Raw genomic sequence first — 23956 nt, 5'->3', positions numbered from 1 at the left:
CTCCATACTCTGACTCTCAGGAACCCTCTCACCCCCCACACCTCTGGCCAATACCCTAGTTCTTCTACGTGCAAAATTAAAAAAATAATTTTGGGATTTATTTGTTTTTAGGTATACATTGGAGTAGATTAAATGAGCAATAGCAAAGAAAAGAGAAAGAAAGAAACAAAGAAATGCAGAAGTGCAAACCAATTCCACTCATCCTTCAAGGCTAGCTCACCACATCCCTCTTCCTCTCAAGTACCTTCTGCAACTCTCCAGGTAGGGTGGGACCCAGTTAAGGAATCCATTATGCAGTAATTATAAGCATAGTTCATGTATTCATCTTCCTCTCTGATCTATGGGATCCATATGGAATATAGTGGGAAAATCAATGACATGTGTTTACTCAACAGTGAGATTTCCTTGCACAAGGTAGATGCAATGTAGATTAAATGGGTTTGACAAGCCAGCTTATGTGTCACCATGCAGATGGCACTTCTAAAGGAAATACCAAGTTCCATAAAACTGACTTATAAACACCTTTCCTATCAGTTGAGAACAACCTGTTTTTTAACATATGCATCAATCCCATGAGTAAGGTGGAGCAAACAGAGCTGCTGATCATCTTCTTACTTCAGATTTTGCCATCAAGGACCTACTTACGGAGCTGATGATCAATACACTTAGGTGGTAACCAGGATATGCTTACTTTGGCACATATGTGTACCTTGAGCTTCCCACTGAGCTCATGTGAACCGGCTAGGAGAGCAGCTCAGGACTCAGTTACAGGACATGCCCATGTTCTAATGCTGGCTAACCAACAGAGGGTTGGTTTAAGTCCAGTGGGAATTTATCCATGCCCCAAAATCACGCCTGGAGGATCAATCATCCATCTGCCTTCAAGTGCACACACAAACCAGACCTTTCTCTCAACCCACATCCCACTGTTATAGGTCATTGCCAATAGTACTCAGGACAGGACAGAGAGAACCAGGGGTATCAGTTGAGAGAGCAGATATCAGCTGACTGAACTCCAGTCCAGTTCTGTCACTGATTAGTATGTGACCTTGAGCAGGATACTCTTGCCTCTTGGCTTCAGTGTTCTCATGATAAAAAGAAGGGCTTAGTTTAAACTAGCAGTAATAAAAGCAAATAAAAAGAGAGGGGTTGCAGAGTTAGGAGTAAGTAATTTTTGCATGGAACCATACTTCATAAGACAACTAAGAGTTGCTCCAGTTGAAGCAGGATGGGGCATCAGACCCTATTCCTGTACATCCTTGCTCCATTGCCCTCCTCTCCCAGGAGGCCACTGAGTAATCTCCAGTTTCTGCTTCCCATGTGAGATAAAGAGCTATTGGATAGAGCCATACTCGAATTCAGATGGAGAGGTTGAATATGTGCATTAATTCAACAAATATTTATTGACCTTTTACCATGTGCTGGGCGTTCTTGCTAGGCACTAAGACGACAAGGAAAACAAACAGTGAATCGTCCACACACAGTATGTACAGCCTAATGGAGGAGAAAGAATAGTAAGCAGGCAACTAGTTATTCATTCAGGAGACACTTATTGAATGGCTATAACTGCCAACCATGTTCTGGGTTCTGGGTTTTAGAAATATAGTAGTCTTTCCAGGCCCTTCCCCCTAAAAAAAAGAGTACAAAAGCAACTAAAATATGCACAGCTTGTGAACAGTACTATTAACAAAGAAGATGATATAAGAGAAAATGGCGGGGCAGGGTAGAAGAAGGCAACATAGTATTTCTGCTGAGATGTGATGAAGACTCAGTGAAGAACCTGAGAAGGCACACTCCTAGCTTGCAGAATGTCAAGTGCCCAGAGGCTGAGGTGAATAAAAGTTTGTCACATTCTGGGAACAAAATGAGGCCATTGTATCTTAAAGGTATTAGGTAGGAAATGTCATGAGATGAGATTAGAGAGTTAGGCAAAGATTGAATTATGTAAGGCTAGTAGTTCATGGTAAGGGGGTGGATTTTTTCTTTTCTTAATTCAGGGGGAAGATATTAAAGGGATTTATCAGAGGATAATACAATCTAACACAATCTAATTAGTGTTTACAAGACATCACCCTGAATGTTTAATAGAGAACAAATAGCACATAATATTTTTTGGTCCAAGAAATCTAATTTGGAAGATATCACTCTGAATATTTTATGGAGAACAAATAGCACATAATGTTCTTTGTCCAAGAAATCTTGTCCACAGAATTTTCTGATGGATTAGATGAGAAAGATGGCAGTAAAGCACAGATTGAACATCTGGCTGGGTGGCAGTGCCCTGCACTAGAAGGCAGGAGATTCAAGGAGAAGGACTTAACTGTAATGCAAGGTGATACCTATACCACAGCAATCACCAAACACAGAAAACAATTCATTGTCTTCTGGTTCAGATGTTAACAACCTCAGGTTTAAATCACTAGCCTTGCATCCCCCACTGTGGTCTTCCTTTTTTTTTTAAATTGTGATGAAATATATATAACATATATAATTTTAACCATTTTTAATGTAGAGTTCAGTGCCATTAAATACATTCACATGTGTAACTAATTTATTTTTAATATTTCATTATTCTCAAACTTTCCTCCTCCCCTGCCAATCTCAGGAAAATCTGTGTCTTGAATTTTACTTCTCTTATTTTCTCCCTTGTGTGACAAACCACAGAGAAACAAAAGTTGATATTGAAAGTTTGTCAAAGAGGCATTTAAAACTTTTACTTAGACAACATAAAGGTAATAACTAAATCCTTATGGTTTGCAGCAAATAAATTTATAAGACAAATCATTTTAAGATAGCAGTTATTATAATTCAATTTAGTAGGACATGTAATTTTGAACATTTTATTAGAACAGTAATAATTTGCTGAATTCATAGCGTAGGAAATTTAAGACATTCAAGTTAATGAGGTTTTTTATGAAAAAAAAAAAAAAAAAAACCTAATCATTTTATGAGAAAGTAAGTAGGTGATCAGAACAAGTCTCAATTTCCTTAAATCTCATCAGAAAGTTGCTTGCGTATTTCATCAGGAAAGAAAATTTCTTCTCAGAAAGAGATAATGAACTATATCATATAAAAAGATTCTGTCCTAAACCATATTTGAAAAGTTATATTTTATAGTTATAGGTATATGGTATATGCATTTTATAGCTAACATATGACTATTATGAGAGAAATTCTTGTACTTCTTAGTAAAGTAACAGGTGGAAATTTAAATTATTGATGACATGCTAAGATGGAATTAATTTACATTAAACAATCTACCCATTGTTGATTTTTGTGCTTTGTATATTAATGGTCTCCATCCTTTACTACCTCATCTTTACTGAAAAGGTAATGGCATAAAAGAAAGCTTTCATGAAATATTACTAAAAATTAAATTTCTATAACTTAGTCATGCGTATCAAGGCCCAATAGTTCTGATTTCCACATTACATTAATAAAGTAATTGCATTAGTAAATAATTTGATTAAATTATTGTACTAAGATCTTTATTCACCCCAGGATTTGCCCACAAGAGGGGAGAAATAGTTTCCAATATTATATCTTTACTATTGGCCTCCTTGCTTAAACATGCTCTTTCTTTTGTAGTCCATATTCTATTAATAGTACAGTTATCTTCTTAGTCATCCAAAGCATGTCAATTGGTCACCTGACTTTTCCTGTCCCTCCCTCCCTCCCTCCTAATAATATTTTAATAAGTCATCAGACTCTTCTCTTCCTCCCCAGTCCATTTCCCACAACATTGCAGTAGGATTAACTTTTTATTGTTCCATTGTCATAACTTTTTAATCAATCTTTCTGTTTCCACCCAAGAATAACCTTCTTTTGAGCACACACTTCAAATGGTGCCTTTACAACTGCTTTTTAAGGCAATATGCCGATGCAATGGTAGTTAAGACTAGTGAAAAACACTGGAGGGAGAATTATAAATGCAAGACCAGGAGACACCTAAAGAAACTTTTAGGGAGTGTAACTTATGTAGAATAAAGTCACCCATTCTAAGTATACAATTTGATGAATTCTGGCAATTGTTTATCACGGTGTAGCCACCAACATAATCCACACATAGGACAACTTCCTCTCCATGAAACTTTTCCAGGTGCCCTTTTCCATTCAATCCTTTCTGCCATCCCCACCCCCAGACAGCCTTGGATAAGTTTTGATTTGGGCCTAGTATGAGTACTATGGACATTGGTACATGAGTCCTTGTGTGGAAATCTCTTTCCTTTCTCTCACATAAATACTTAGGAATAAGAATTATGGGCTGGGCTTCCCCAGTGGCACAGCGGTTGAACGCTGGGTTGCGAAGCTGCCCGCAGCCTCTGCAGCGCTGGTTCGATCCCCGGCTGCTCCCCGGCCACAGGAGGAGGGTCCCGCATAGCGCGCAGACCTCTCCTGCTGCCCGCTGCTCCCCTCAGCAGTGTACTTCGGTCCCTCTGCCTGCTCTGCTCCCCACTCTGACTCTGGTGAATTCTCTCGCCCTCCAGTGCTTCTGACTGTACCCAGTGCTTGTATAAATAAAATAAATAAATCTTTAAAAAAAAAAAGAATTATGGGCTGTCTCATGAATGGGGCCCTACATTTATCCCAGCCATTGGTGGAAGCATAGTCATCTGGCGGAAATTCAGAGACCTGGGTCAGTCAGTACCAAAAGCTGGAGACAAACTCAAATTCTCAGTATCTTCATCATTTTAAGAGCTGTAAGCCAAAAGTCCTGTAGGCCAATAGACCTAAGCCCATGGGATCCAGTAGAGACTACTACCCCAAAGGGAAGCCCACAACCCAGCCTCTCACAAAAAGAAATCTTCCATAAAAAATAATTCCTTTGAAAGATGAGCTCATAGATAAGTAATGCAAAAGATATAAGAATGTACAGTTCTATAAATTAGCCTGAAAATTGAAACCTTGAAAGATCCAATAGAGCAATCTGAAAGGTACTTTAGAAATAAATGTGCTTTTAATAAATTGCATTAATTAATTATGTTTAATTAATTAAATGATTAACACAGATATAACAGTAACTGTGCTTTTCTTTTCTGAATTTCCTTGTACATGACTCTTCCCATCAGTCAGCACCCTTATTACCTTGAATGCCTGTAATATCACAGTTGGAACTCAAACACAAAAGCATTATTTGCTTTGGACAGTCTTTACTTCTAAAACAAATGATTGAGTCTCAAGAATGAATACCTAAAGAATAACAGGGCACAACTCTAGAAAGAGAACTGAAGAGATGCTATTTACCTCATATCTGAGCACTGGGGTGAAGACAAGGAGAACCCGGACTATTTGGTGAACAGAGGAATAGAAATGGGCAGAGCTTTCGAAAAAAGTTGGAGGTTTCGGTATGAAAAGACTGACTTGGAAAGGTCTCAGGAAGATGTTAAGGATTATCTGTGGCCAAAGCTGAGCCAATGTCTTGAGACAACTTGCCTCTTGCATCAACACCACATCACCCACATTTGCTATTCTTCTCAATATGTGAGTGAAGGCAATCCACAGAGAGCTACCTGAATAGCATACCTTCAGTTATCCAGTAAAACACTTCCAAGAAATTGTAAAACACTTCCAAGAAATTGTTGAGCCCCTGCCAAACATTATAAGGAATGACGCACCTTTCCATGCAATGACATGAACCAATCTCCAAAATAGACTGTTAGAGGTAAAGCAAACAGATATAATACTTTATGTAGTAAGGTTCTATTTGTGTAAGTGGCAAGTATATACACGCATATGTATGTGCAGTTAATTATTTATATATATGTATGTGTAAAAATACCTCTGATGAATACAAGAACTGATGACAGTTGTCTCTGAAGTGTAGAAGAGTGGCTGAGGAATAGAGAAGTTGGAAATTTCCTTATACTGTAAACTTTTGTTCCCTTTTATTTTTATCATGTGTATGTGTTACGTAATCCAAAAATTGAATAAAATAATACAAATGAATATTTACAAAAAAATAAGTTGCCTGCAGAAGCCCTTCATAGATATACAAAAGGAAAAGAATACGTATTATTTATAAGGATGAAAGAAACAGGAATAGCAAAAATCTTCATCCTTAGGGGAATGAGTATATAAGTTATGGAAAAGCATAGAGTTAGAGAGGATAGATGATGATGATGATGATTAAGGAGGAAGAGGAGGAGGAGAGAGATAAGTAGGTAGGTAGGTAGTGAGATAGATAGATAGATAGATAGATAGATAGATAGATAGATAGATAGATAGATAGATAGATAGATAGATCATAGAACAGCAGTTAAAGGAAGTAAATTAAGTTGATCTGTGTATCAACAAGAAATGGCTCAAAAACACGTTGAAAATGAAAAGAGCGTAGTATAGAATATATGTTTAGCATGCAATTTAAGCACACTTTTAACAACACACTAATATGTAAACATGAATTAGAAATCACAGTGTGATTTACCTCTGTGGGGGGTAGGAATGGGGAGCCTGTAATATTTAGTTTCCTTAAAAAAACTAAATCTTTTAAAAGATGGCTATCAATACCAATTATGACAGAACAAAGTTTTAATTTTGGGTGACAGAAATATGTGTTTCTTGTTTTATTCTTTGTGTTTTTCTGTATTTCAAACAGTTCTAGAAATTTAAATGAAAGTAAAGAACAAATATCCAGCCAAGGGTCTCCAGACAGATCCTTTTACTTTCTATCTAAAGATCAAGTAAATTCTACACAGTCAGCCTTGGTATTGTTAGTAAGCATTCCATTAAAAAGTAAAAATTTGTGTTAGAGATTTTAAAACAGTGAGAAACTCTGGTTGTGACCTCGGATTTCATACCTCAGATGCAACATGTTAGAAACATTGTCCAAAGAAAAAAAAAGGAAGTTTAACTGATTAAAGTGTGACTCCTTACACACACCCATTCACCCCTCCCTAGCCCCTCATTAATCCAAATTCCTGCTAGCATATTTTGTAGGGGTGGTACGGAGCCTTGACTCAAGACACACTTTTTTACTCTATAGGCGGAGCTTGTGAACAACCACCCTCTTTAAAAACGGAGTCTCCACACCTACCTGATCATTTCTGTTCCAGCATACTGCCCAGCAAAGAAGTAGTTAGCCAAAATGATGCCTGGAGGCTTAAGTGAAGTCAAACCTGCTACTCAAGAAATCCAGGAGATTGCTAATGAGGTACGTTGATACATCCATGAAAAGGTTTGATCCAAAATCTTGTTTTCTAGGTTGGCCCCATGGCAAGGATACAGATAAGTGTGAAAACTGAAATGTTAGGAAGTAGCATTTGTGTTCAGGCTTCCTTACAGCTAAAAGTCTATTCAGTGAAATCTCTAGTAATCCCAACTGTGAGCGTGCTCAGGAGTAAGTCAAGTCGCTTCTCTGAGCCCCAGTTTCCCCATCTCTAAAATTTTTACAAAGGATGAGTCTAGGATTGCTAATTCAGTTTCTGGTGAAATGTTTTTAATCTCACCGAGTGGAGCCAATGTGTAATTAAAGTCTAAGGTTGTTAACAATTCTATGAACTGGACTTCCCTGTACTTCAAAGAATTTTTTAAAATATATTTAATGAAAAACAATATTGTTAAGGTAATCCATTTACAAACTTCCTGCAAATTTGACTAAATCAACAATATTTAGGCTTTTAGTAGTTCTAGAAGGATTAAACTACTAGAGAAGTAGCACAGTTCATGGTTTCTTTCAAAATTGATTATGTTGGAAATAGAACTTAGTCTTTAGCAAGGTGATACATTTTTAAGTGTTGTTTGGTTAGCTACTACCAATGTAACAAGTTTATTGTATTGCATATTTTCTGAGAAGAAAAAATATGGTCTATGAATTACTATTTCAGGTTTGTAATTTTTTGCCTTATTTTGGGGTATCGCTTCTTAATTCTTTCTCTCTTTAACTTGATTCTATGACACTGGCAAACAATATAGCTTCTTGGGATTCTCTGTATCAACACCGGAAACTTCTCTAAGAGAATATATTCTAGAACTCTACCATTCATACATTGAAACTAACTATTTTCAAAATACAAATAACTCAGAATTCTTATTTCATGGAGAAGATAATATTAAGTTTTTAATATCTTCATTTGAATCCCTATATTAGGTCAGTGCTCTCAATCATGAGAACACTGCAATCATGAGAACACTGCATGAATCACCTGGGGATTCTGTTAAAATGCAGATTTTAATTCAGTAGATCTGGGGTGGGCCTGAAAGTCTGTGTTTCTAACCATCTCCCAGATGATACCCATGCTGTCTATGATTTCACTTATCTACAGGACCAGAGATTCATAATGTCCAAGGGACCTGTGGGAGATGTATTTTCTAAAGTCAGAGTACTGCCAAAAAAAAAAAAAAAAAAAAAAAAACCCAAAAAAATTCTCAATTGCATCTATAAAATGAAGATAACACCTATTGCCCTGCTAATCTCAAAACTGTAGGGACTAAGTGAGATCATAAAAATGCCTCTAAAATGAGAAAGAAATATGCACAGGTAGGTGTCACAGATGTTTTTTTCCCCAAATTTTTGCCTAAAATCATCTCTGACCCTGGAAAATCCCCTTGAGACGTTGCAGGGACCAGAGCTGTAAATGGATGGGGAGTAAGAGAGATTTGAAATGTAGCTAATGCTGGAAATTTTAATTATTTTTTAAAGTCTATGTTGGTTAGCAAGAATAATTATCTTTTTTTAAATAGGAAACTGTCAGAAGGCCTTTTGTTGTTAATAATATCCCACTGTGAGTTATTTCTGAAATTACAAAATTAATGTGAAAGTGTGTTTCTTGCTGCTTACCCCAGTCTCCAACCCTGACAGAGAAGTAGAATAAGAAAGATAAGTACTGGGTCTCCCCAGTGGCGCAGCGGTTGAGCGCTGGGTTGAGAGGCTGCCCCACAGCCTCTGCAGCGCCAGTTCAATCCCAGGCCGCTGGGTGAGGGTCCCACATGGCGCGCAGACCTCTCCTGCCGCCCGCTGCTCCCCTCAGCAGTGTACCTCGGTCCTTCTGCCTGCTCTGCTCCCCGCTCTGGCTCTGGTGAATTCTCTCACCCTCCCGCGCTTCTGACTGTACCCAGGGCTTGTATAAATAAATAAATAAATCTTTAATAAAAAAAAAAAAAACAAGCATTTAAAAAAAAATAAGAAAGATAAGTACTAATAGTAGCTACTTCAGTTCCTAAGGACCATGGAGGAGAGGAAAATTCAAGAAAAATAACTGTAGATTCAATAAATTTGACACCAAAATAAAAAAGGAATGTCAGCTAAGGTCAGAAAGAGAAGACATAGATGGACATTCAAAGCTTAATTGAAATAAATCAGATACTTTGCCATTTTAAAAGCCTGCCCTCTAATCAACCTCTCATTGATCTTCAAAACCTCTGGGCCAGGGAGGGAAGGGTTGTGCTTATTTTTCAAATGATGACACTGAGATTCAAGATTTGAACCATCTGCATAAGAAGCTAGTCTGTCTCCAGATTTTTGACCACCTGACTTTTCTACCACACAACAGCAAGAACATGGAAAAGTCTGTGGGTAGAGACTTGGAGTTGAAAGTGTGGTATAAATTTGCCTACTCTGGGCCTCCCTGGTGGCACAAGGGATTAAGCACCGCACTATGAAGTAGTCCACAGCTTTTGCAGCACAAGTTCGATCCCCAGCCAGCCAGGGAGCAACCCATAAGGTGAGACAGACCTCTCCTGCTCACCCGCTGTTCCCCTCAGCAGTGTATTTCAGTCAGTCTGCCTGTTCTGTTCCCCACTCTTGTCTCTGGTGATCCCCTCACCCTCTACATCTCTGGCCTGTGCCCCAGCTCTTGTATGCATAAATAGATAAATCTTTGAAAAAAAAATTGCCTACTCTATGCAAGCAGCCAGCCTCAGATTTAAATCCACATGATAAATAAGTATCAATGAATCAAGGTTAGGTGCATTTCTTGAATATCTCCAGCATTGTGTTAAGTGTCATAGAAGACCCGTAAGGATAGGGCCTTTGCTCTTGAGGAGTTTACAGTCCCTTTAGAGAAGTCAAGATATCTAGAATATACCATACAACAGTCTGCAATTAAGTACTTTTTCATAATCATAAGTTTTGAATCTGCAAGGACTTTAGAGATTGTCACACCTCCTTTCAGGTAAATAATAACTGGCTGATAGCTCAGCTTCTTAGGTATAAAATTACCAATTATGATTTATCTGCCCTCCCTAACAGGAGACAGCCTTAGGGGACAATTCCCAACTAAGTGTGGGACGTAGAGGAACAGTCAGTTTTAGAGACACTTTAACATTAATTATACCATTTATTACCCACAAACAACCCCAACAGGCAGGTATTACTGCCTGTTTATAGGTAGAGGAGATTTAATCCACACCTCCAAGATTACAGAATTCGTTAAGTCCCTTGCAAGGACCAGGCAATGGGTAGGTGTTGGTAATCACATCCCCAGGATGATTGGAGAGGGTCCGAGGAATGGCCTCCACTGCCTGTCATTTACTCTATGATATTTTTTTTAATGTATTAAAAATTCTTTCTTTTTTTAAAAAAATTAGAGCTTAAGTGTTTTTGGAGGAGCTGAAATGTATCAGTTTTCTCTGTCCTTTTCAGAGAGGTTCTTAGTGGAATGCCAACTGAAGGAAGAATTCAGTTAAGGAAGGAAGGGAAGGTTATCATGTAGAAGAGGAGAAAATATCAAGATAAATAGCTGCAGGTACAAGAAATTTGACATCAAAATAAAAAATGAATGTCAGAAAGAGAAGATATTAAAGATGAACATTAAAAGCTTTATACTAATTGAAATAAATCAGAGGAAGACAAATGCTATATTAGCTCACTCATACGTAAAATCTAATTTTAAAAAACTCAGAAAAGAGATCAGACTTGAAGACACCTGATTAAAAGGTAAAAGCTTCCAGCTATACAATAAATAAATACTATGGATGGAACACAGCATCATAACTAAAGCTAACACTGCTGCCTGGTATTTAGAAAAGTACTTAAGAGAATAGACCCAGGGCCTCCCTGGTGGCACAAGGGGTTAAGTCTCAGCACTATGAAGCTATCCCCAGCCACTGCAGCAGGAGTTCGTTCCCCAGAGAGAGAGGGGACCCAAATGGCGCAGCAGACCTCTCCTGTCTCTCCCGCTGCACCCCTCAGCAGTTTATTTCAGTTGATCTGCCTGTTTTGTTCCCCACTCTGTCTCTGGTGAATCCTCTCACCTCCTGCACCTCTAGCCTATACCCCAGTTCTTGTATGCATAAATAAATAAATCTTTAAAAGAAAGAGAGAGAGAGAGAGTAGATCCAAAAAGTTCTTGTCAAAAAGAATATTTTTTTTTGCCCTTTCTTTTTATTGCATCTATATGAGATCATGGATGAAGACGTATCTATATGAGATAATTAACTTACTGTGGTAATCCTATTACAGCACATGTAAGTCAAGCCCTTGTGCTGTGTACCCAAACTTCAACAGTGATATATGTCATTATCTCAATAAAACTGGGAAAAAGGAGATGGGGAAAAAATTACGATGTAGATCCTTCTAACAAAACCATCAAATGTAGTTTTAACTAAAGTGAAAAATATATAAATATTAACAGAAGAAAGACAAAGGGCTTGGATTTAAGACTTGAACCTTTTTTAAGTCAGAAGAGAAAAATCTCTCCATTTGGAAGAAAGCCAGACAGAACAGTGTTTGTGGTGTCACATAACACAGGGTGAAATGACACTGACGTCCAGAGTACCAGGAAGAAACCCCCTCTTCTAAGATTCTTTCTATCAGTTGAGATTCATTGCAATATTCCTTTTCTACCTTCTTATCTGTTTTGGGGAACCAATCCTGGTCTCTTCATTCAGAAAATATTATGTGCACAGTACTGTGAATTGCTGAATATTATGTGCACAGTACTGTGAATTGTTTTGGGGGAGAAGGTCATAAAAAATAGTCCTTGCCCCCCCAAGGAAATTAACAGAACAGATTGGATATAAGAGATACACGCAGGGAAGTAAGGAGCCATACGTGATCCCAAAAAGCCATAATATATGTAAATGAAGACCAATGGCTATCTACTAGCAAAAGCCTCGCAATTATTACTGCTGATCCATTATCTTATATGTAAAAAAAAAATTGAATGAGAATTCTTAGTATGTTTATGTGTATCAAAGAAATGCTATTGCAATAATTATTTTCAGAAACAAGTGCTATTATTACACATGCACAAGTACAGCCACACATACACCTATGCAACGTCCCTAAGTCATGAACCTGATTGCTGAATACCATTCCTGTCATACCCACAGATCATGACTTTGGTCTCCCAGGACACCACATAAACGCCCCATCTGCATACCATCCTGGGCACACCCTGGAGCTCAGCATGTCATGGTTCTCACTCACTCACAAATTTGTTGTTCTCCTCACCGCAGCCTTCTCATCACTCACCTCTCCCACTCCCACAGCCAGAGAACCTGCCATTCAACATCAGAATCCTCCAAGCACTCACCCTCCCATCTTCATGGGAACAAGTCTGGGCCCACTCAATCCCTCTCACAGCCTGGACCCCAGGAAGGTGGTTTCACACTCTCCTCCACCCCAGAAAGCCATGACCCCATGAGCTTTTGGCAATACAATCCTCAATTAAAGGTCACTCCCACCACTGCCATTTCCTGCTCAGCTTCTGCCCTGTGTTCGCAGAACTGAGCCCAAGGAAGGTGCAGAACCACAGAGAGCTCCCCCATCACAAGTCTATGGATTCACACATGCCATAGAACAATCCCAGCAGGGCCCTGGGAATGCTGAGCTCCCTTTCAGCTGCCCTGCAGCCTCCCTCTAGAACCTCCACAGAGGTGGCTCTAGAAGTCTCTTCTCCTGTTTCCTGCTCCTTCCATCCCATGGTCCCTCCAGCAGGTGTCTCCAGGCCTTCTCTTAGCAGACTGAGTTCCCCTCGGTGAGAATACCCCGATTTACTTCTCCCCTCCTGGAGTTCATTCCTCCCTCCAGCCTGACTCTGTGTTTTTTTCAGCCAACCCTTCCTCTCATGCTGGGTGGCATTATTCATTGCATACCAGGCACCATGGCCCAGACTTCTCCCTTCCCTCAAAACATTGTTAGATGGTAAATGTCAACTAGTCAACTCTCATCAGCCCTACTGTATTTTCAAGCTATTGCCCAAACCCACCTTCATCACTCTGTAAAACTTCTCCAAATATGGTCTATCCATGTTGCCACCAGCTTCTCAATCCATTTTTTCCTAAATCAGGCACAGCCCAAGTGTTTGCATAGAATGATTATAGGTAGAAGTGCCTGGGTGTTGGGAGCAGCATGAAGTCACAGGTCCCAGAGAAGTGACTCCACCAAGATGATTTGTGTCTGTGGCAATGACAAAACCTCAGTCTTGGATTTTACCAGCAGCTCCTCCTTGGTAGCATCTTTCCACTGGCTGCGGCCCAAGCAGCAACTCCACACTGTTCCTTCAGCACCTCTGCTGCCACCACGCATGGCAGACTGAGGAAGGTGAACACCACCTGTGCCAGCTGACGTCTGTCTGTTTACTACCAGCCAGACCACCACTCCCAGCCACCTTCGCCCTCCTAGCATCCATCCTGGGGTGGTTTTCAGCACCAGGCTGCCTTCTGACCACCTCCTTTCTACTCTGTCCCTTTTCCTGCTCTTCAGCTTAGATCTTACACCCTAGGGTCATGGCATCTATACAGCAGCAGAACAATACAAATCTGTCTTACTGGAAAGCAGGAGTAAGGCTATAGGTAAGAAGTACAGTGAGCCTGAGACCAGGACACACCATCTGACAAGGGCCGGTGCATGTCTGCAAACAAAGTAAGTCATTGGAAATCAACTCTGTCCCAGAAAATTCTGGACTTGTGGACAGCACAGCTACAACAGAAAGGTTATAGACTTGGATCTATTTTCAGGACAGAGAGAAATAAGAACTTCTGATACGTGCTTAAAAGAAAACATGACCAAAAGACAGGAAATCTGAAAAATAACAGATAAATCAGATGCTTAAGTTGTCAGGCAAGAGATTTTAAACTTTAAATAACTAGATCAGCTTTAATTTGTCATCTTCTCATAACCTCAAGATCCTGATTTGTCAAATGAGGTTTATATTGATAATTTGGGTTTAGTGTTGACTCAACCCTCTTCAACTCAGCTCCTACTTAGACTAATAAGTCAATGTTGGCATGAAAGGGTTAGACCAGGGGGCGCAAAAAGACAGCAACCCCTTTCCTGATTCAGCCTCTCTCTGCAGCCTTATCCACTTTTCTCCTCTCTCCTGTACCTGCCTCTTCCTCTCTCTTTCTTTCTTTTTTTCCTCACTATTTGTCTTCTCCCTGTCTCCACTTTGGAGCGTCGTTTTCCATCTCAAGGAAGCAATCACATGCTTCCCATTATTCTGAGTCTAGAAGAGAAATGGTTGGTAGTTCAGGAATGGCAAGTTAAGTGTTTGCCACTCACTGGTGAGAACTGAAAGAATCTGCCAATATCTATATCTTTGAAAACAGTTCTGGTCCCCAAGCTGAGGCACCAATAGCAAAGGATTCAAAATACCTGCCTACTGATGCGAAAGGATGGGGTGGCCTCGGAAGAACCCTCGATGCGCTGGAAGATCCGGCCAGGGACATTGTAAGCACAGCAAGTGCTTGAGCAAAGGGCAGGGAGACAACTTCCCAATAAGCAAAGTTGATTTAAAAAAAAACCCACACACTAATTTCCTTTTGCATGATAGGAAAGGATTGGGAGGAAAGGGCACCAATCTATAAATATAAAGACAACAGGAGAGTGGCAAATACCACCTCAGAGATATAACCAGATGTTGCAAGATGGAAAACAGGTGAACAATGGAAGGTGACTAAACATCTGGAGAGTGCCTCAACTCCAGGGGGAACGTCTGGGTCAGAGCAGGCAGGTTCATGCTCAGAACTCCGAGATTGTTCCAGCACTAGCCACACCAGAGCTCACCAAATTGAGAGTGAGGATGGGGCTAGAAGCAGGGGTTCGTGGGAGATCCGTGTGAGGAGTAGTTTGACTTCCCCGCATCCTTTTCTCTCAACTTCACCACCCTGGAAGGCAAAGTACTGTGTACCCTCATCTCTGCAGAAGACTGGAGCTGTGTTCTTTGCAGAAATTCAGTCCACTCTTGCTGAGTGGACGCAGGCAGATCAGGCCCAGAAGAGTGCAGCAAAGAGGGACTTAGAGGGGATGCTAGTGGATTAAGTAGAAATTGACATATTGAATTTGACTTTCCTTTCTCACACTTGGTTCAGCAATGATGGCATCTGAGCTTGTATCCCTCTGAGGTAAACAGCCTGAGGGCCCTCCAAAGATGGTCATATCTTACTCCCTGAATGTCCTAAATATATGTTACCTCATCTCTTCTGATAATGAGATAATTGCGCCTTGGGGAGGTAGAGTAACAAAAGTCACACATGTAAAAGGGACTTGCAGCTGCAATCAAATGAAATCCTGAGAGAGACTATCCTATTTTTACAACTTGTAGTTTGAAATAATTTCAAAATAAATGATTTTGAAATGAAGTGGTACTTATGATTCTCTGCCCCCCCCCTTTATTGTTTAATGAATCAGACATAGTAGAACTTTACTAGTCAGTGTTAACTTGTTGGCATATTACTCTATTTTCTAGGTGGCTCTGTGGCACAGTGGATATTATTATATGATCACATCAACTTGATGTAAATTCAACTTAGGCTGAATTAGAAACAAAATTGGACATTTTAGTTAACCCATTCAATCTTATTAAAGATAGGTCTTTTCCTTTCTTTGAAATGCTGAAAATAGCTAATAGAGCTCATTATCATGGAGAACTTTCAAGAATGTGATTTTCTGGATATATAAGTCACATAAATGGATTCCAACATAGCTCAGATAATTTTTCATCTCTTTTCTTAAGGTTAAACCACAGCTTGAGGAACAAACAAATGAGGCTTATGAAGAATTTGAAGCTGTAGAATACAAAACCCAAGTGGTCGCTGGAATATTTTACTACATCAAGGTTAGTGTTCAAGATGTACTTTGGCACTAAAAGATATTCTACTTGTCTCTGTGTGATGGTTTCTTGTCACCTCTCCCATGTAGTTTCTTCTTCTTACCTTCAATCAAGATGTCTACCTAGCATGATACTGCCCAAGAGACAGACTTTCTGATTGGCAGATGATGGTATTTTTATACCATCTTTTTCTTGTGAATTTAGAAAGTTTTCCCATGTTGATTCTTTTTTTTTTTTTTTTAAGATTTATTTATTTATACAAGAACCAGGGTACAGGCCAGATGTGCGGAAGGGTGAGAGGATTCACCAGAGACAGAGCAGGGAACAGAACAGAGAGACTGAAGAAATACATTGCTGAGGGGAGCAGCGGGCAAGACAGGAGAGGTCTGCTGCGCCATGTGGGTTTCTCCCCAGCCGGCCGGGATTGTACCCACGTTGTAGAGGCTGTGGACAGCTTCACAGTGCAGCGCTCATCCGCCTGCACCACCAGGAAGTCCCTCCTATATTGATTCTTAATTTCCAGAAATTACAAAGAAAAAATACCATAATAGTTAAGAACATGTTTAGCTTGGCTGCTTCATAAAATAGAAGAAAATATCTCAATTGGCAAAAGGCCTGGGCTGACTAGAAGCTTATTTAGTCTCAAAGATTTGTGATTCTGTGTCTAGATTAAAGGAACAACACGAATCACTAAACCTTCTTTTAAACATGCGTTTGATTAATATAATTTAATATTTTCACAACTCAAATAAGTAGTTTCAACTTGTGACTCTATAAATTTGGTTTAAAGCAATGGAACACTTAAAGTATTTTTTAAATTAATTGTACCTGTATCAAAAATTAATTGAAGAAACTATGTGTGAAGAAATTGAGAAGAAACCAATCTAGTAAGTCAGCCTTGGATATTTTGGAGTCATTTCTACCCTTTTATATTGAGAAGATGATTGTTCTGATTTAATACATAATAACAAGAGACATGTTAATGTATTTACTTAATTTTTACTAAACCATTTGACCAGAATACAGTCTGATTTATTTCTCTCACAAACAATAACTACGTAAGATATAATTTTTCTAATGTTTTCAGCAAAGAAAAAAAAAAGATAGTAAAAAACCAGCCAGCTCAGTATGAGAAAATCTCCTAGTGGGTTATGTAAATGGGTCATCCCAGTCCTACCAAATCTGAGCTCCTGTTATACACCAAGTCCTGCACATGAATGAAATACTGCCTTCAAAGCCTTCCTCACTTACCTATCAGGGGGTAAGTGGCAAAATGGAAGCCTTGCAGGCTTTGGTGTCAGGCAGTCTCCAGTTTGAGTCCCCGTTGGACTTGTTCTACTTGTCAAAACCTGTGTGATGCAGTTTCTTGTCTTCTCTGAAGATAATTCTCTTATCAGCATGATGTGGATAATGATAACCTACTTCTAGGGTGTTGTGTTGAATAAAGTAATTTACTGAGCACTTACAATGTGCTGGACACTGTTCTAAGAGCTGGCCACGTATTACCTTATTTAATCCTCTCACTGAATGTGTGAGAAAAGTATGATCATTTCCCTTGTGTTCCTAAAAAGATAACTGAAACTTGGGGAGGTAGGGTAGCTAAAAAAAGTCACACAGCTCAGAGAGCAGAGCCAGGACTTGAACCCAAGGAGACTTGTGCTTAGCAATTAGCTGTGACATCTTAAAAATGTAAGCGAAGACTGATGCCCTTTGCATCAAAGCACAGAATATATGCTTTTAAAGGGTTACACTGCAGAGTGTAAGAAACATAGATGTTGGAGTCTGGATTTGAATTTTGGCTCTGACATTTATTAACTGAGAGATTTATGGTAAGTACTTATCTCTGAATATGCTGCTGAACCTATAAAAGTGACATTGTTCCACCTTTCTTCAGGCTGTAAGAAATAAATATAATCGCATACACCAGGTGCTCATCGCAGTGTCTGACTCACAGCAAACATTTGATAAACGTCATTTGTTAAAATCAGTTTTTACTACTGTGACGTTTTTATAGGTCTGCAGATCCTTCATTTGATGTAGAGCCATGGGAATGACTTTCCTCTTTGTTTAATTTCCAGGTGCGAGTAGGTGATAATCGTTACATTCACCTGAAGGTCTTCAGCGGTCTTCAGCGAGAAAAGGGTGTGTCACTTTCTGGTTATCAGACTGACAAAAGCAAGGATGATGAGCTGACAGGCTTTTAAGGTCATGTTCCACAGTGGGTAGTTTGAGTCCTTCCACTGGCTCCGTGTTCACGACCCCAGCTAATAACTGTAATGAATAAATTGATTTCATCAACTATTTGTGGTCTTTTGTATTAAAGAGTAATTGCCTTTTATTTCTCAAAGCCAATATTATTATTATTTTTTTTTTTTATAGAGGCATGTTTTATTTATTTATTTATTTGTTTGTTCATTTGTTTTTGTTTATACATGCACTGGGTACAGTCAGAAGCGCGGGAGGGTGAGAGAATTCACCAGAGCCAGAGCGGGGAGCAGAGCAGGCAGAAGGACCGAAGTACACTGCTGAGGGGAGCAGCGGGTGGCAGGAGAGGTCTGCGCACCATGTGGGACCCTCCTCCGGTGGCCGGGGAGCAGCCGGGAATCGAACCGGCGCCGCAGAGGCCGCGGGCAGCTTCGCAACCCAGCGCTCTACCGCTGTGCCACCGGGGAGGCCCTCAAAGCCAATATTATTGCTTTAAAGTAGAAACTCCATACAAACTAATGTCAATTGGAAATCTAATAAAAATTGGGCACACTATAACTGGCTAATATAAGATAAGCCACTGCCACAGGCCAGATCATGAGCAACCGGTGCCCTGTGGTTGCTGAGAATCCAACATTCCATTTACACTCTCTTCTTATTTGAAAAATTAAATCAGTTATCTTACAAAATATATTTGTATTTTGAAACAATATCAAATTTACAGATAAGTTTCAAAAGTTTCAAAGTATTTTCCCTGGACATTTGAGAGTAACTTACCTATAAAGATGCCCCATCACCAAAATACTTTAGTGTCTTGTTGCATCAGGCAACACCACGCTGATAAGGAAACGGGAGTCGTGGAGCAGGCTACATAATACAGGATGCTGCCGAAGAGCAGATCCTGGCCTTTCTTATTGATAGAAGAATTATACAGCATCAATTGAGAGGAAAGAGGACAAAGAGAAAAGAGAGGTTGTAACTAGAAAAAGTGCTCTGTCATCTATAGTATCAGGGGTTGTGAGTCGGCTCTCCAGGCACTTCTAATCTGCTTGATGACTTGGTATTGTAATTAGGATCAAGCTCTAGTTCCCAGCCTTGGTTTCATTCTTATCAACAAGGTTTTCCACTGATCAGCTTCTGGGGTCCCTTGCTATTCATCGGTCCTCGGCCCCCAGGGCGTTCCCGGCCATACCTCGTGGTGCATAGCCTTCCCAGCTTTGTGCTCTTGATTGATTTGAAAGGCACCTTGCAGGGTTGGGCTCCTGTACCTAACTGACTAGGCGGTTCTGATCTTGCTTAGGATTTAGAACTGTAGGTAACAAAATGGTGGCCGAACAGGCCGCTTAGGGTTAGCGGACCTGGAGTGTCTGTTGCCGACAAGTATATTCTCCTGAATAAATGAAATACAACCAGGGAAAAAAAAAAAACTGAAACATTTGCTACCACCTAATCCTCAGAAAACATTTAATTTCCCTAATCATCCCCAAAATGTCCTTTATTGCAAAAAGAGCCAGTGCAAAACCATGTATTTCATTTAGTTGCCATTTTTTTCTGTAACAAGTTTGTTGAGATATAATTTACATATACGATTCACCCAATTAAAGTATGTAATTCAGTGGTTTTTAGTATATTCAAAATGTTTGCAACCATCCAGTTTTAAAACATTTTCCCTTTCCCTCTAAAAAAAAAATCCCACACCCTGTAGCTGTCAAAAGACTGAGAGAATATACACTTTTGCCCTGCAAAGTTGAGGGACTCAACCCCAGCTGTCTGTCAGGCACTCCCAGAATTTGCTGCCAGACTATATTTTTGTTTATTTACCTTTCCAGTTTTTTTGTGAAATAATTAGCATACATCACTTTATAAATTTAAGGTACCCACTTGAAGGTTTGATTACCATATATTGTGAAATGATCACCATAGGTTCAACTAACAGCCATCATCTCACACAAAATTTTAAAAAGAAAATAAAATTTTCCCCATATATGGGCACCCTAAGGATTTTCTCTCTTAACCAATTTCTGATATATCATACCATTTGAAGACATAGTCGTGATGTCTTCAAGTATTTCTCTTATAATTTTTACCACCTTCCTTCAATTCCTCCTTACCTCTGCCTCTTTTTTTTTTTTTAAAGATTTATTTATTTATTTATACAAGCACTGGGTAGTCAGAAGCATGGGAGGATGAGAGAATTCACCAGAGCCAGAGCGGGGAACAGAACAGGCAGACTGATGAAGAAATACACTGCTGAGGGTGTTACAGGGCAGAGAGAGGGGCAGCCCAAACCCCGCGAACCTGCCTATTCTAAATGGGTTCTGCCACCCGCCGCATCAACACAAATCATATGAGACTTGAATGGGAAGGAACTTTAATACAACTAGGAAACAAGACAGGAAAGGCAAAGAATCTAGTTTCTAAATGAAGCACCCAAAGTTACCCGTCCCCTCGTGGGTAAAAGTCCATCCAAATGGGACTGGCCCAGAGCAAGGCCCCAAAGCCTGCCACAAGTCTAAAGCATCTTCCAGTGGGGACCCACAGAAAAGGGTCAGAAACAACCAGACAAGCCCGGAAGGAAAAGAGCAAAATCAAAATCAAGATAAAAGCTGCCATGGCCCCTCCCCACGGGTCTCACCCACATCTGTGTCACCCAGTCCACGACCAAAAGGCAAGTGCAGTTTCTTCACGTGTCCCTAGGCTCCATGTGCCTCCTCCAGGTCTCCTTCTGGCTCCATCCTGCTTCCTTCTTTCCTCATTCTCCTCTTCAGCTTCTTCTCTATCTGCTCAGCTCCACCCTCCTTTGGGTGGGGCAGGAAACCTGGAACCTCCCCCTTTCCTGGGAACCACCCTGTTACAAGGGGAGCAGCCTGCGCGGCAGGAGAGGGCTGTCACGCCATGTAGGACCCTCGCCGAGGGCCAGGGATCCAACCGGTGCTGCAGAGGCTGTGGGCAGCTTCGCAGCTCGCTGCTCAGCGCTCAACCTCTGTGCCACCAGGGGAGGCCCACCTCTGCCTCTTATAATGGCAAGTCTGATCTCTTTGCTTTTGTTTTTGGGATCATTTCTTTTTTAGATTTCACATGCAAGTGAGATCATAAATCATTGTATGTCTGACTTATTTCACTTATTTATGCTTATTTCACCTAGCATAAAGCCCTCAAATTCCATCCAAGTTGTCACAAATAGTAGTTTCCTCCATTTTAATGTGCACGTATGCTGTCACTTTATCTATTTATCCATTAATAAGAACTTAAATTATTTGCAAGGTGTTCTGCAACCATCCCAGGCCAGGTAGGTGCATCGTCAGTTCAGGCAGCTTGAAAGAGAACCTTGGAGCCCTTGGCATCATCCCCACAGGTTAGGGGGACAAGCCAGCTGGGAGACAGCAATTTGGGACCTCTGGGAACCTCTATATACTTTTTCCTCTTGTAGCCATTCTCCCACGCACTTCACCCCTTTCCACCGCACTCTGTCAAACAGCCCTCTGCCGCACCCCCCCTTAAATGCTCAGAATCTTCGCTCAGCTGTGCGCACCTATCTCCCTACACTACGCTTAAGATCTTTGGAACAGATAGCTTTACCTATTTGGTTTAGTAATGTATTTGTAGTGGCTAATAGATCCTAGAATGTGAACAGCAATCAATTATTAGAAGAATTTGCAAAAGGATTATTATTGACATTTGTGAGACAATCTTCTGTACTGCTGAGGAAGGGTCAAAGTAATCTCTGCGCTTTTACACATTCTCTTTCCTCCCTTATCAACATCTTGCTGACCCTTCAAACACCAAAATCAACTGTTGTAAAGCAGCAATAACATGGAAGACTGTTTCAGCAGGCAAATCAACTCTCAAGAGCAACACACAATCTGTTTCTTCATATTTGAGGCTTTAAATACCATTCATCACAAATATTCAGTCACTTCACTGTGCCATAACTGCACATTTTTAATGTTATATTGGAATGAAAAGACATTCTACAAACATAATTGGATTAGTTAGGCAATATTTTTAGCAGAACTGAAGTGCTATAAAGGCTATTAGGAGTCCTTTCTAAGGATTGTTTTTGAATTCTCTACTGAGCATCCAGATCTTTGCTAAGTCCTGTTTTATTTTGTCATGTACCCTTTCAATTCACTCCTCCATCCAATTATTATTCAACTTTCTGCCAGTTAATATTGGTATCTAAGTCCTATAGAAAATTTATTTCACTGCTGGTTTTAAGTTTCTTCTTGATGAGACTAGATTACAATCTCCACAAAAGGTTTTGTTTCCAGTAACTGGAATAGTATGACTCCCAGTTAGGTGCTCAAAAGTTTTGTTTGTACCATTTATTGCTGACATAATCTGAGGAGGGGCATCATACTCACAAGGCCAACCCTTAATACAGGTGGTCATTCTTATCAGGTGGCTTCTAAAGGGGGGCAGAATGCTAAAATGGCTAGCCAAGATATCCCACCCTATCACTCAAGACTGAATGAGACACTCCATCAGTGATATTACATTTCTTAGCAAAAGGATCTGAAGATATAATCAACTGTAATCGGCTGATTCTGAGTTAGTCAAAAGGAGTATTATTGTGTTCACCCTAATCTAATTATATAAAACTTTTAAAAGCAGTTCATCTGGGCCTCCCCGGTGGCGCAGCGGTTGAGCGCTGGCTTGCGTAGCTGTGCGTGGCCTCTGCAGCACCGGTTCGATCCCCGGCTGCTCCCCGGCCACCAGAGGAGGGTCCCACATGGCGCGCAGACCTCTCCTGCCGCCCGCTGCTCCCCTCAGCAGTGTACTTAGGTCCTTCTGCCTGCTCTGCTCCCTGCTCTGGCTCTGGTGAATTCTCTCACCCTCCCGCGCTTCTGACTGTATCCAGTGCTTGTATAAATAAATAAATAAATCTAAAAAAAAAAAAAAAAAAAAAAGAACCGCTGTAACATAAGACATGGTTCATGTTTAAAAGCAGTTCATCTGACTTATCACAAAAAAGAAAGTAAGGTTCCAAGAATTGGAAGGATTCCAGACTTCCAGACTGTTGTTAGCTTGAAGAGGGATGGGGGGGGGGCAAGTAAAAAAATATGGGTGGCTTCCAGCAGCAGAGTAGCCCAGAAAAAAATGGGGACTTCAGTCTTACAGCCCCAAGGAATTCTGCCAACAGAATGAGTTTAGAAGAAGATTCCTCCCAGTCAAGAGACTACTGGACTGACAACTTGATTTCAGCCTGTTGATAGCCTAAGCAGAGAACCCAGTCAAGTTTGCCTGAACATCTGATCTATGGGACTATAATAAAGAGGTATGATTTTAAGCTGCTAAACTGCAGTAATAAATTAAGCGCAACAGTAATCCAATCATGCTTATTAAAATGTGTTTTTTGCAATGATGACATGCTACAATTACAGGAATGACTCATTTGAATATTATGTAAACCATCTTTTTATCTCCTTTTCTGAATTTGTTTTACTGTTACCATTTTCATTGTCCATGGAAATACTGTCCAGGCAATATATTATACTCAAATTCAGTTTATGCAGATGAAAATACAGTACTGAGACAAACTTTCTTTGGACAGTATTTAAGATTTTAAGTATTACTTAAAAGCAATAAACCCACAAAAATATATAAAGGGGTAAAATTGCCAATGGCCAAAAAAGTTCATGTGCATGACAATAAATTATAAAAATCAAAAAAGGCACAATACAAATCAAATCAGATATTGAGATTATATTCAAACTCTTTCAAGACCTATTATCTCAATCTGTAAAACAATCAAATAA

General features: G+C 40.0%; 1 protein-coding gene across 1 annotated transcript; it reads left to right on the top strand.

The window, feature by feature from the left end:
- Positions 1-7058: 7058 nt before the first annotated feature.
- Positions 7059-18290, top strand: CSTA (cystatin A). The gene is made up of 3 exons (XM_037524566.2): positions 7059-7150; positions 15897-15998; positions 18071-18290. Exons 1-3 carry the CDS (start codon positions 7085-7087, stop codon positions 18194-18196), a joined length of 294 nt encoding a protein of 97 aa, XP_037380463.1. The 5' UTR covers positions 7059-7084; the 3' UTR covers positions 18197-18290.
- Positions 18291-23956: the final 5666 nt, after the last annotated feature.

The sequence above is a fragment of the Talpa occidentalis genome, unplaced genomic scaffold, assembly GCF_014898055.3.
Source record: "Talpa occidentalis isolate TD23 unplaced genomic scaffold, MPIMG_talOcc4v2.1 talOcc4.4, whole genome shotgun sequence".
In the NCBI taxonomy this organism is placed as follows: Eukaryota; Metazoa; Chordata; class Mammalia; order Eulipotyphla; family Talpidae; genus Talpa; species Talpa occidentalis.
The sequence above is the reverse complement of the archived record's forward strand: the minus strand, read 5'-3'. Positions and strand labels throughout refer to the sequence as shown.